Genomic DNA, 13,959 nt, shown 5'->3' with positions numbered 1-13,959 from the left:
ATACAAAGGATATAGGTTAAACATAAAGATTTTTATGATGGCATATTAGGGCCATTGTAGATATTTGAAACTCAGAAAATTTCCAAAAGTCAAAAAAGCTGTAAAACACGCTTATCAAACAAGATAGCAGTGGGGGGGGATTCAGATTTTCCAAAAATTAAATCTTCAAAAACCAAAAATTTGATTAATAGATTAAAATGGATTAATTACCTAGCCCTAAGGTGTCCCAGTCAAAGTTCAGTAGTCATTTAAACTAATATGTTGCAACGTCCTCCATGCAACCTGCCCAGATATTTCATGTTTAGATGAACCCCAAACGTCTTGAAGCTGAAAAACAAAAAACATGCCATATCTTTTTTTTTTTTTAGATTTTTACTTCAAGATTACAGAAGCTATGTGGTAGTCTACCTCATAAAATCCCAATAAAATACACTGAAATCTGTTTATCCAATGCACTGTTGGTAAACACAGTGTGTGTGTTCAGTGTTTGCCCCGTCCTCTCATCCCCTGTCCTGCGCTCTGTGGTCTCAGGTGGTAGGAGTACAGCTTGGCTTGAGTCAAGGCGCCGGTCAGGTGAATGCAGTCTAAACCGCCCACTGAAACACAAGCAGAAGATCAAGTTTAAGAGCCTCAAAGGCAGTAAAGAGGGGTTTGTGTGAGGATGTAAGCACTTACACTGACTCTGGGTGCGTAGGGGAACGTTCAGCAAGAGGTGAGGCTGAGAGCCCTGAAGCGAGCGTCCTCGTCTCGCCATAGAGTTGCCTGAAGGAACGGCATTGGGAGTTGGCTTTTAACCCCATCATTTCTGAATTCAGTGAGCCAAGGGTGGATCATGACAGTGAGTCCTGTAAGACTGGTTCATCCAGCCCAGGTCCACACCTACAGTATGTCCTCCTGTCTTTATATGTGTACTGTCACATATTACCACATGTCAAAGGCCCTATAGCTCAGTGGTTAGAGCACTGGTCTTGTAAACCAGGGGTCGCGAGTTCAATCCTCGCTGGGGCCTAACTTTATCCTTTTCCAGTTAATACCGTCTGCGAACGCCTGACAAATGCCACACAGGTGTTTTAGTTTGATAGATTTTGAGTCAGGGAGTGGCGGTGGCGCAGGGAGTAGAGCACATGGCCCATGTACTCAACACAGCTGTTGAGTACATGGGCCATGACCTTCTCTCACAACTGCCCAATTCTGAAATTGACCAATTAGCTGATTTCAGAATGATGAGAAATGAAACATGTGGTAGACCAGAGAAACTCTGTATACAGAGGCCTCAACCTCAATGTACCTGCTGTAGGTCCAATTCCTGTCCTATTGTAGCTGTTTAGCTACTCAAGGCTAATAATAGTGGCACAAAATCTGAAAGGTAACCTCTATTATGCTTCCTTGAACAAGTTAATGGGCGAAACAAGGTCTGTATATTCAACGAGATTATAGAATGAGTTGTTTGATGGACTCTTGTTACTTTAAATCCAAATTAGCTGCAGCTAGCCACGTCCCCCAACTCAACATTTACACTTTCACATGGAAATGCAAATGCAAATAGATGTGCAATTATACCAACCATCTCTGAACATTATACAAACCTCTTTTCTGAATATTTAGTCAACAATAAAACTATTTTTCCAGTACATACAGAGATAAAAACAGCTGACCAAATGTGCTGGAACTCAGCTTGGGTTGCTAGGTGACGGGGCTGGGCTTGGCTGGGGTTGCTAACGGCGGTAGGTAACGGCGCAGTTCCCGTAGGATGTCACTTAACAACTAGGAGGTTTTTGAAATGACTTTTTTCCAGAGCTTTTTAAGCACCTGGGCTGTTTTTAGAAACAGTTTAGACCCAAATTGAATAACAAAAAAGTGCAAAATATGAATCCCCTTTCAAAAAAGAAAAATGAAAACAGGTCAAATGGTTTATTACTTTAAAGCGACCAGCATTAGTGTGTCAAACATCCTTCTGCTTTGTGGAAATGAAAAAGTGAGAATATGTGTGAGGGTGTGTGAGTGCGTGTGTGTTGGATGGTGAGGCGTGTGTGTGGTGAGCGGAAAGCTCTACGCAGTCGTTTGACATTCCCCGTGACAGCGCTGAACTTTTCACAGTGCCAGGAACTGTCAGGTAGGGAGAAGGAGAGACAGAGGCAGAGAAAGGGGGAGGAAGACGATGAGAAGGGAGTGGCGGGGGGAACAGCCGGACCGAGGACCCTTTCAGCCCGTCTGAGGGTGGAGGGAGAGCGCGTGGGTTTGTGTGTGTTTCTGCCTGTCCTATCATCACCTGGTGATGTGCGGTGAAGGTCGGGCCTGTCTGAGGGAGCGAAACCGCAGCAGAAAAACCCGGCTGATGGCGTCCAGATACGAACACTGGTACTTACACCTGAGAGCTTGTCGCTTTTCATCCAAACCCACAACTTCGTTTTCACAGTTCTACAGCAGTTACAGCAGCAGCAACTATTTTTCTATTAAACTGACACCATTAGCTTATTCATCAGCGATCGAACTGCAGAAAATATATCCAATATTTACCCATGATTGGAAAACCTCAGCTTAAAGCCAATGCAGCTGTTGTATAGTATTTCCTCAGGAGAAATTCCTCAAAGTAAGACTGCTTCATTACCTTTCAAAACATTTGAGTTTTGCTTTCCAGGGAGCGTTTTTATGTAAACTCCTCAGTGCACCTTAACGCCACTATGAGTATATTTAGACATGGAGGTAAAATCTATTTGTTTTTAAACAGCTGTTGAGTTGTTTCAGGCCTGGTTCTGGTGTTGATATAGAGTTATATGATAAAAGCTACATGGAAATTAATTGTTTTTACTCAGAATCTAAAAATAAAATTGCTGAGGGATCTAATAGTCAGAAAAATAAAAATATTAAAAACTAATTAAACAGTTTTTCAGAAGCCTGCATTTCATGGTGGGCTATGAAAATTTCAAATCTTATTTCCATATTTTGAGGTATTTATTGCAATAATAAAAAGTGATGGTAAAGAAGTATTTATCCTCTTTTAGGCAACTGAATGGCTGCGTCTACATGCCTCACAAACACAAAATCCGCTCTTAAAAAAACATACATGTTTGAAAATAGGCTTTCTCATGATACCAGAGGCTTAAAAAGAGTGATTCTTACCACTAATCTGCACAAAGTAACTTTATTTAATCAAATTTTCAAATGTAATTATTTTTATTCATGCTCTTATCAGGATCAGAGTTCCTTTATTGTTATTGTGCAAGAAAGCACAACAAAATCTAAACTCCTGGAACAAACTGAGGAGAAAAGAGCAAAACTAACTCTGACGATACTGTCAGTTCTGTGGAGGTTCAAACTTCATTAATTTATTTTTATGATGAATGAAAATTCTTCTCATAACAAGAAATTTTTCAAGATAACAAAGAACAATATGATTAATTCAAATCTCTCCCTGCAGTCAAACCTGTAAGTAAATTAACTGCTGGAAGATGATTTACAAAGTTGATATTTGATTAGATTTTTTTCAGCACAAATTTCTTGTAAAATATTCATAATCTTTGATTTTTGATCAGAAATGTATTTGCCGGTTCTTCTTTGTGAAATATGCAGGCTCTGCCAGATTATACAGCAAACTTTTCAAAGTCTCAGTTATGATTATGAATCCACCTGTTAGTATTGGTAAGTTTACACTTTAGCCAATTTCCCTTTTCTTGAACAGAAATGATAAAATCTTCATTAAATATATACATTTAGGTTGTATGCAACCTAAATGCTTTCAATCTCTCCGACTCCACCCCAGACCTGTCTGTGTGCTCTTTGGTCTTGATGCTGTTTGTTTTCTAATTCCGATTGACAAATTTTATTTAGGGGTATCAAAGTAAGACTGCTCAATACAACGCTTTCCACACTTTTCACAGAAATCACATAAAATTTCAATTAAACATCATATTTTGAGGTTGTAACATGACAAGAGTTTTACGATGTTTTGCAGCGTCCTACTTCTCTTACCATAGATGCTCTGCAGCACAGAGCTTTTACTCGACGCAGGTTTGCCAAGCGCTGCTGCTCTGTTTTCCACTTTTTTCCTTCCGGGGGTGCAGCTCGACTTGCTCTGCTCGGCTTCTTCACAGGCCCTCACCTCTGTCTTCCTGTGTGCACGGAACCTGAAATCAACCAAAAAAACCATCTCAGACTGCGTTCAAAGGCCCAAACGCTGGCGAGCCCCCACACCGACGTTCACGAAGCGTAAACAAAGTAAACAGTTTATTCAGAGCACTTAATAAGCAGCATGTATACAACTTAAATGTGAAAGCTGCAGAGAAACAGAGGGCCTCCTGCAGGGGACTGGCAGCCTCTAAGAGGAACACAGCGAGCGTAAGAAGGGGAGAGGGGCTGCTGGTAGCTATTAGAGCAGCCCTGCTGAACTTTTAGCCTCTTGTTAAATCTGTATGAAAGATTTAGATTACAGCCTTTCTGGTCTCACTCTCTCCCACGTTCTCTCCCCCACCGCTCTCCTGCTGATGGCATCCAGAGCAGTTAATGCTCAGGGTTGGGGGGTCGGTGTTACAGGAGGGAGGAGACACATGAGGGCACCACATGGCTCGTACAGTTAAAGCACGTTGACATTACCGAGATCCAACCCAGGTATGAGCCTCACCTCTGCCACGCTCGCTGGATGATCCTGGCGGCCTCGTTCCTCCTCACCTGCTCCTTCTCATGCTCCCTCCCACCAGGCTGCGTTTTCCTGCGGGGCCTTTTGTGATCTAAAGACGAGCTGCTCCTCAGTGATGGAGCTTGATGTCTGACCTCTGAACTTGGCTCTTTGTGGTTCCGGTGCTTGCGTGAAGAGTGACCAGTCGTGGCAGGCTCTTTCTTTCTGCCGTCTCTTGAGTTCGCCTCAGCTCGGTCTGCAGAGGAGGCCGTTGCGGATGCAGCGGACGCGACAGAGGAAGACCGTTCTCCGGCAGCTATGGCCGCTGTGGGAGGTGTAAGTTTAAGAGTTGGGGGTTCTCTGGAGCCGGTGGGAGAGAGAAGCTTCTTCAGCCGGCTGTGCTGTGGGGCTTCGGGTGGAGAGCGGTCGCTCAGGGCGGAGCTGCAGCTCAAAGCTTCTTGTCGCTCAGCTGCAACACCTCTTCTGGAAATCCTGATGTTCTGGCCTGACAAGGCAAAAGTAAAAGTCAATTCAATAGCTCACTCGGAAAAATATGACTCAGTAGTCCTGTTTCCATCAAGGTTTTTCATACCTTGATGGTTTTGAAGTAACGCAAAATTTGAAAAACAAAAACAAAAACACCCTACATTTTGTTTAGAGAACATTGCAGAAGTAATTAAATCAATCAATGATAATAATAATAAAAATCCCATCTGAATATCACCTCTGATCTGAACTCTGAACTAAATACATCTCACTATCTGGAAGTTATACTTTGGAGCACATCCTTCCTTCAAATTGCTTCAGAGATGTTCCCTGATTTGAAAACTTGCTGTTTGTAGTTCCAGCGTAAGGTGCGGCTCGAGAGTGTAGATTTATCCTCCTGATCAATATCAAAACCCTGAGACATTTGATTACGCACAAGAAGGTGAACGTTTCATGTCCATGTTTATAATTTAAGTGTGAGATACATGTATTCATCTGCTTGATGTTCAGCTTGTTGAATATTAATTAAACAAAAGAAAAATGAAATGTGTCATTATTTTTACTTAATTATGATGGATTTTTTTTTATTGTGTCTGTCAAAATGACGGACAGCGAAAAAGTCTAGTGTAACCTCTGGGTGGGAAACTCTCATCCACTGGTGGGTTTGTGCCTTACCAGGAGCACAAAACTCATCTTATACCGTGTATTTTTTTTTTTTTACAAACAAGTGTAGTGTCAACTTCTGATGAAATTACAATTTACATGGCCTGGTTGATTCACTTCAAACCAGCAGATGGAAGCAAGACCTTTCGCATTTTCTTTTCTGCGACATCTTTAAAATTCATTCAAAATTCGCATCACAATTTGACGTAAGCCTGGCTACAAATACATATAATTTCTCTAATAAAGAAGTATGTTTTTATTATTATCATTATGTTGTAATACAGTTGAGTATTTCTTTGGCACCTTTATGCCTCCGCTCTTTGACCTTGGCGTGTTTCTTCGTATTGACAGATGAATCATACATGGTTAGGTCTTCCACAATGTTCGTTAAGGAGAGCGCCTCCTGCTCAGCTCTCAGAAGCGAAACCCTTGGTTTGTCCGCACCGTCCGCTCCAACATGCTGTGTCGCGCCTCGCCTTCGCTGCTCTTCTCCTCTCTTCCTACAAGAAAAACACAAAATGAATCGCAGCAGCCGACAAGAAAGGTTGTGCTTAAAATCTGGAGATTTTGAAAAGAATTGTGATAATTAGCAATGCTAACAATGAAATAATTTGTTTTTTTATTGAATGAACATTGTTTTACAGCCTACAGGTTTAAATTTTTCCTTAATTGCCTGCTGGGTTTCTACATCTTCATGTTCTAACAAACATCTGAGACTTTCATACAGTATTCACAGGTGGACTTTGATTTAGCATAAGGTGTCTCCTGAAGAGAATTGGTGTAACTGGGCTTTATCGAGCAGCACCAAAGTACAGGGGGCTCAATCATTTTACTTCTACTTTACAATTACTTCTTTCCTTCTAACCACTATTTAATTTTTCTGTAATCATTCAGCAACAAAGTGAGCACAGCTAAAAGAAACATCTACTTGTAAACCACAAGTGCTTAAACTACACATTTAAATTTCCCTCACTTCATTAATACATTTATGAAGCGAGGAAATCAAAAGAATAATAATTTGTTCCCTGTTTGAAAAAACCCCAAATCTACTAATTAATACAAAGGTGAGACTGGTGAGCAAATAACCAATGAAGAGCAAACTGGAGGCCAGAGACAGAGAGAAGATTCATCTGTTTACCTATGACGGAAAACAAAGACTAAAACTACAATGAGGGACAAATAGGCAGGAAGAGACACCGTCCTCTGGAACAGTCAACAAATACATAGAAAGATAAATGGATTTCCAGTTGATTTTGTGTTAAGGTTGACACAAGGGATGATGAAACTGCATCAATAGTTAGGAATCAGTGTGCAGGTGGGGGCTGCTCAAAGAGAAAGTATCTTCAAATATGCTAAGTGTGTGTTGCTGTGTGCTCCTCTCTCACTTGGCTGCATCTTTGCGCAGCTGCTCGTGTCGCATGAGGAGCTGCTTCCTCTCCCTGAAGGCCTTTCGGACGGTGTATCCCTTATAGACGGCCTGGATGGTGGCAGCGGCGATGTCCTGGATGGCGGCGATGGACAGAGCGCTGTGCTCCAGCATGAACTGGGTCACCTCACTGTGCCCCCCCAGTAAAGCGTAGTCCAGAGGCGTATATCTGAGCAACAGAAGCAGCTTTAGTCATATAGCCGTCTGCCTGGCCTCGGCTCCAACGCCTCCCTCCTCACCTCTCCTCGGTGTGCTCCATCTGGTTGGGGAAGGCGTTGTAGCCCAGGAGCAGCTTCACAGCATCCAGGTATCCGTTGTTGCAGGACCAGTGAAGCGCAGTCCGCCCCTGTGCTCCCACAAAGAAGAAACTCGGTTCATATGACCTTCTTTTAACCCAAATCAAACACATGTGCAAGCGTATCTTCACCTCCTTGTCCTGTATATTTGGGTCAGCGTTGTTTTCCATCAGAACCGCCATGCATGTGATGTAACCACCGTATGCAGCACACTGCAACGGAGTGCGTCCTGCGTGATCCTGCAGCCGGACACACATGGAGACAAAGAAACGTCTCATTCTATACTTCGACTCAAACCTTTAGAAAAGCCAGGCGTTCTTGTGATTGATCAACAAAACTTTACGCTTTTTGAAGGTTTTTAGCAATATTTACGTATTTGAACTTCCTTCTCACTCTTTCCTTTCCAGTTTATGGCCCGTTTAAAACAGAAATAAAGTATCAGTCAACAAAGTTTGAAATTAGAAAAAGGCTTTATTTTTCATTTGATAGGCCTTCTGACTCTAAAGGCTTTATCAAAGGGTCCAAAGCCCAAGAGATAAACTATTAGTGTCTAAATGTAACAGGCTGTCAAAACCTACATGGTTACTATTTCTTATTTTCTTATAAATGCTAAAAATTATATTCTTTAACAGAAAATATTAAACGTAGTTTGTATAAAATTTGGTATAAACAAAAAGATAAGTCATTTCCATGACTTCTACAAAATAGTGCAGATAAATGTTTTTAACCCAGTCTGTTTCTTTTCTCCTCAAGTTTCTAAGCATCCACCGTAGCATCTACCATCATGGTTAGCTACACAAGGTGCACATAAATAGGTTAAAATAGCTGCCAAAATCCAAAGAAAGCCACTATGAGCCATTACTCAAGATCACTTTACAAGATTACGAGAAAGTCTGAATCATGGGAAGCTTAAATGACTCTAATCAAGGTCATTTACTTTCAAATAAAGACAGATGGCTAATCCTCAATAAGTGAATAGTTTTCTTACTTTTGCCCTTTAAATTAGAGGATAAAAGCAGATGAAACCTCATCTCAAATATAATAAAACCCAATTAATCCATCATGCAGAGACCCCAGGATGGGATTCGAAACCAGGACATTGTTGCTGCGAGGCAGCAGAGCTACCAACTGTGCCACCGTGCACTTAAAAAGTGACAAAAGAAAAAAAACTCTTAAGTCCTCTTTTAATTTTTGAAATATTTGTATCAGTACCTGGACGTTGGGACTGATCCCGTTCTCCATCAGTATCTGGCAGACCTCGGCGTTCCCCCCCAGAGCTGCCCAGTGGAGAGCAGTGTGACCGTCCACATCAACCAGCTCTACACAAGCAGAACCTACATTTATTTGTTTTGGAAATATAAAGAACAACAAAGGTAATAAAGGAACAAAGTAGTTATGTTTTCCACAGTGACAAATACAGACAGTCTGGGTGCCCTGCAGGGATCCGCGTTAAAGCAAAACCTCAGAGCATTTTATTGGCCGTTCATGTAGTAGATTAACTCAAAGTGGTGCCTAATTGTAAAGTGGAAGGAAAGGGATACATGGTTTTCAATATTAAGATACGGCATCAGGTATCCTAAAAGTGTAGTATGCATATGTGTTCTGCCCCATTGACTCCCTAAATAAAACTCAGTTTAATAAACTATATTCATAAACTACATGAATGTAATTTAATCTCAGTATAAAGACAAACATAAAAAACTAAATACAGCACTTCTGAGGTTTACGTTAGTAAACAAACCGTAACTTGGACTACAAAATCTTTGTGAGAAATAAAAATGGCGGATTTGCAAAGCTATTTAGCCAGAAGTCCATGACTTTGTTTAGCAAGTCAGCAGCAAAAACATAACATAATAGTTCAAAAAGTATAAACAGGAACAGAGAAAACTGAAGGGATTGAAAAATTTACACTTTTACTATTTTTGTCCACTGTTCAATTATAGCATCAATAAATACCAATACATTTGAAAATACAGTTACCATGTATAGTTTAATCATACAAATCAGACTTTTTATGTGACTGATCTCCTAAAGAGGCAAGTTACAAATGGGAAGGATTTTTCCAGAGCATCACTTGTGTTTGGGGGGATTTAATTACAGTGACACAAAGTCATTGTCATACAGTTACTTAAAAATGCGGTATTATTGCTTTTACAATAATACCGCAAGTTATTGTGATTAAACTTTAAGTCCATATCGCCCACTCCTGGTGTAAAATCAAAATAAGACACAACGATTTTCGTGGTTGTGATGTGCCAAAATGCGGAAAAGTTAGAGAAGTATAAATACAGTTTCCACGACGCCATAAAACTTCGTTTGCCAACATGTAAGAATCACGCCCACCTTTGATGAGCGTGAGGATAACATCTTTGTATCCCATCTCACAGGCACGAAATAGCGGTGTGTGCTTCATGACGTCCAGAGAGTCGACTGTCGCTCCCTTCTCCAGCAGCAGCTTCACCGTGCTCACCTGGCCCGACAGGGAGGCCGCATGGAGCGCTGTTTGGACAACAATGATTTGAAAGTCTTTTAATTGACACATTAAACACCTTCGAGATTTGTTAATCACTTCCTCCTGTTCACTGTATCGAGTCAAGAGCGTGATTCAGTGATTCAGGCTCCAGGCAGTTCTGTCACCCTTCGCTTAGCATGACTCCAGCAGGGATAAATTATTCCCAGCTGGTTAGACCAATGTGATGTTGCCATGGAGATTATGCGCATACATAGTATGTCATGTATGTCAAAGGGGAGGCCTAACAGAACTCGGTTTGACCCAGTTCTGTGTTTTCCTTGATGCTATCCCGTCTGGTGTTATAATGCTTCTTAAGTCCTCTATAACTTCTGCACTGACTCCTCCATGTCTGGACCCTGCTGGCTCTAGTCAGCAGGGTGAAAAAACAACTGGGATATACATGCCTTATTAATGAAACACATTGTCTCTGTTCCAAATGTGATCTCTTATTGGAATAACCTTGAGTCAGACCTGAACTGGGAGAAAAATCCGATGTCTTCTGTCTAAATATTTGATTATTAAAAAGTATCTTGTAAAATTTTATCCCTGCAAGTTTTTACATAAAGCACATTGACGCACTGTAAAACATTTGAAGGTGGTTTAACTTGAAACTGAAAGCCCACCTGCTGCCTTGAAAATGCAATTTAAGTCAACAAGAAAATTGTTGTGGTTTTAACTCAGTAATTAAAGTTCATGAAGTTGATTTAAGAACAAGAGACAAGTTGTCCAAACATTGTTTTTTTAAGTTTATTAATCTTGAATTGTGAGTTTCAACTTAATGGTGCATATTGCAAGTAAAAACTGTGCTTACCTAGTTAGAGAGAACACATTTATCTATTATTTTTACCCACATTATCAATTTATTTTACTTTAGAATCATTTACATTCTTGTTTCAAATTGAATTAACAAAATTTCTGATCTCATAATGAATTTTATTAAACATCGCAATGAATTCTGTTCAAAAATATTTTGTGTAAACAGGACATTATCCTCAAGTTTAAAATAAATATTTGCCGTAATAACACGCAAGAGTCAGATCAATGTAACACACTTCCATCTCACTCACTAGCAACACAGGACACAAATATGCCACTAAGCATTCTGGGAAATAGTTCCCACTCCCGTCTTTTTCTCCTTTAAATTTTTTAAGTGCTAACCTACAGTAAGTGCTAATTCAATTCTTGGAGGTTTGACAAAATTAATAAAAAGTTAACTGTAAGTTTGTCTTTCACAAACTCACACATTTAGGTTCAAAATCTAAAACTCGCTAAATTTATTTGACTTGAAGACAGTAGACACAACTAAAAGAGGCTCAAATGTTTTACAGTGCATGAACTTGTCATTCTGGCAACTCTAAGAAGAAGATCTCTGTAATTTTTGCTGGTCCTGTCCTTTCTCATATTTTCTGGCAAGATATGTGTACATTTAATAACTTTTCCCTCACTTCTGTAAATAAGTTGTTTGGATTCTCCTCTTGTTCCCCAAATAAAACAAACCAATCATATATTATCAACCTAATTTTATTAGTTCCAAAGTATTGTAGACATAAATTAAACTTTAATTCTCAATATTTAAAGAGGAACACTTATTAAAAAACATTAAAGCCATTTAGACAAGTTCTTATTTGTTTGTTTTTTATGTACTGTACACATTTCTATATATTTATGTTGGCATTATTGTATTTGTTCTACGCTCTGTTCATGATACTGATTTTGCTTTCTGGTCAACCCCGTTATTATCAAAACAGTTTCTCACCGGTGCCGCCATACTTGTCGGCCATGTTGATGTCGATGCGAGGGACGAGGGTGAGCATGGTGCGGATGACTTCATCGCTTCCCTTCCCGGCGGCCCACATGAAGGCCGTCCGGCCCTCCAGGTCGGGCTCGTCTTTCACAGACGGGTGAGACAGAAACACACCGACCGTCTCCTTCAAGCGCAGAGAAAGACAGCGGCAGTCTATTAACGGTGTTAAATGGACTTGTTATGACACAAGAGGCAACAGAGGATAACAATTTGCCTTTGTTGGCAAAGATTTAACTCAGCTAATTTGGCTAAAGTACTAGAAAACTCACAGCGTTGTTGCTCTGAGCCCCATAATGCAGCGGCGTCGCTCCTTGGCTGTCTGAAGGAATCGTCCCAGACGTGTTTCTCTCCAGCAGCAGATGGACAATTTTTGCATGTCCTAAAAACAAAAAAAAATCAGTTTTCACATGAGGAGGAGATAAAGTTGGAGAGTTAGAGACATGAATCTGAGAAACTGATCGCTGAACCACAGTGTCACACAAATCATTAAAACGCTTATTAACAGTGGATCTCCAAAGTGTGAACATTCCTAGTAAAACGGCACAAAAGTTGAGATAATTTCAAAACATTGTCCACGCTTAGTGGCACATTCATCCTTTACAACAAAACTGAAAACAAGCTAGTCAGGACAGGGGAAAATATTTTAAAAAATTAGTTCTCCACATTTATCTTCAGAAAAACCTGCAGCTTTAAAAAAAAATAATCCCTCTTCATCTTCAGCTTCCTGTGGCCAAAACTGACTGATTCAATCTTTCCTCCACCCTGAAATAGACCTCAGTTTCACGTGAACAAAGGGAACCCTGGATCATAATGCTGCCAGAGTTTCCGTTTTTGTGTTGTTTTTGGATCTTCCTTCATGGAAATGTACAAAATGATCAAAATTTGTTTCATCAGAGCCTAACACACATACCCCCACTGGAAGGTTTTTGCTAGTTCTTTATGAAAAGGCTTCTGTCTAGCAACATTACTCCTGAGTCCAGATATATGGAGATTATATGAGATTATTGTCACATGAGGAACACAATCAGTCCTTGTGAGAAATTCATGCAGCTCCTTCAGTTTCTTAGAAGCATCGCATGAAACTGTCTTGACGTTTCATCAGTTCTGGGAAATGTCCAGTTTCTATAATGTCTCCACTGTGCCACTTTACATATGGACCATATACTCTTCTCCTGACTGATACCTTTATGTAGTGAGATCTTTGATCATTTCTGATCTCTCTCTTCTTTAACTAAAGGACTAGCTGAGATTTATTCCATGTTAAAAACATTCATTAAATTTTGGCAGGTGTGAAGTCAAGTAATCTGAATTCAGGTTGAATGCATTTATGCTTTTTTTTATTACACTTTTTGCATCTATTAAACCCAGGAGAACCCCACTGAGGTCTATATTGTCTTAGATTTATATTTTGTTGAACACAAATATGTCTTTTTATCAGAATTGTGTGCATTTTCTACTTGACCCTTTACCTTTTGTGTCACTAAACATCATATTTGTATATTCGGAACAATACTGCTAAACACAGTCACAGCTTGTAGTGGCATCTTCAGGCTTCCTTCATGTTTTCCATGTAAAAATTTCTCCATCCTTTGTGTTTAGTTTAAAATATGAAATAATAAAGTTCGCCATGATTTTTTTGGCTGATATTGATAATGAAAAGGAAAGAAAGGAGAGAATGGAGGTAGGACACAAGGAAGGAAAGGAAGAAAACAAGAAATTAATCAAAGAAAAAAGGGAGGACGGACATGAGGTATGGAAGGACAGAGAGACAGATGAATAAGAGGAAGGAAGAAGGGAAAATAGAAAGAAGACAACTAAGGATGACAGAAAGAAGGACAGAAAAACATGATTAAGGAAGGATGGATATAGACCAGGAAGGAAAACACAAGGAAAGAAAGGATACATTTAAGAAACAACACAAAGGAGGAAGGAAAGAACACCAGGAAGAAATATAAAATGAAGGATGGGCACATAGGAGGAATATATGAATGACACATAAAAGAAAAGATGGAAGGACACAAGGCAGGAGGGAATGATACAAGGAAGGAAGAAAGGAGACAAATAAGGATGACAGGAAGAAGGGCAGAAAGTAACGAGGAAGGGAAGAACACAAGGAGATAAAGAAAGGACACATTTAAGGAACTCCACAAAGGAGGAAGG

General features: G+C 40.1%; 1 protein-coding gene and 1 non-coding gene across 5 annotated transcripts in view; one reads left to right on the top strand and one right to left on the bottom strand.

Annotated features, from left to right (window-relative positions):
- Positions 1-12: 12 nt before the first annotated feature.
- Positions 13-13,959, bottom strand: part of invs (inversin) — a 30,199-nt gene continuing 16,252 nt past the window's right edge. For 2 of the 4 annotated variants that reach the window (XM_023330760.1, XM_023330759.1), the window contains exons 8-19: positions 12,069-12,178; positions 11,752-11,923; positions 9,827-9,982; positions 8,696-8,817; positions 7,615-7,722; positions 7,427-7,533; positions 7,147-7,356; positions 6,065-6,261; positions 4,619-5,117; positions 3,970-4,124; positions 676-762; positions 13-596 (exon numbers count right to left, since the gene is read on the bottom strand). In XM_023330760.1, coding sequence (XP_023186528.1) covers positions 481-596; positions 676-762; positions 3,970-4,124; positions 4,619-5,117; positions 6,065-6,261; positions 7,147-7,356; positions 7,427-7,533; positions 7,615-7,722; positions 8,696-8,817; positions 9,827-9,982; positions 11,752-11,923; positions 12,069-12,178 — 2,039 coding nt within the window. In that variant the 3' untranslated portion in view covers positions 13-480. The remainder of the gene's footprint in view (positions 597-675; positions 763-3,969; positions 4,125-4,618; positions 5,118-6,064; positions 6,262-7,146; positions 7,357-7,426; positions 7,534-7,614; positions 7,723-8,695; positions 8,818-9,826; positions 9,983-11,751; positions 11,924-12,068; positions 12,179-13,959) is intronic. The other 2 variants (XR_002752534.1, XR_002752535.1) reach the window with 2 other exon arrangements.
- Positions 937-1,009, top strand: trnat-ugu. Its single transcript has one exon. It is a non-coding gene; the product is annotated as a tRNA-Thr (tRNA).

The sequence above is a fragment of the Xiphophorus maculatus genome, chromosome 3 (assembly GCF_002775205.1).
Source record: "Xiphophorus maculatus strain JP 163 A chromosome 3, X_maculatus-5.0-male, whole genome shotgun sequence".
NCBI classification, from domain to species: Eukaryota; Metazoa; Chordata; class Actinopteri; order Cyprinodontiformes; family Poeciliidae; genus Xiphophorus; species Xiphophorus maculatus.
The sequence above is the reverse complement of the archived record's forward strand: the minus strand, read 5'-3'. Positions and strand labels throughout refer to the sequence as shown.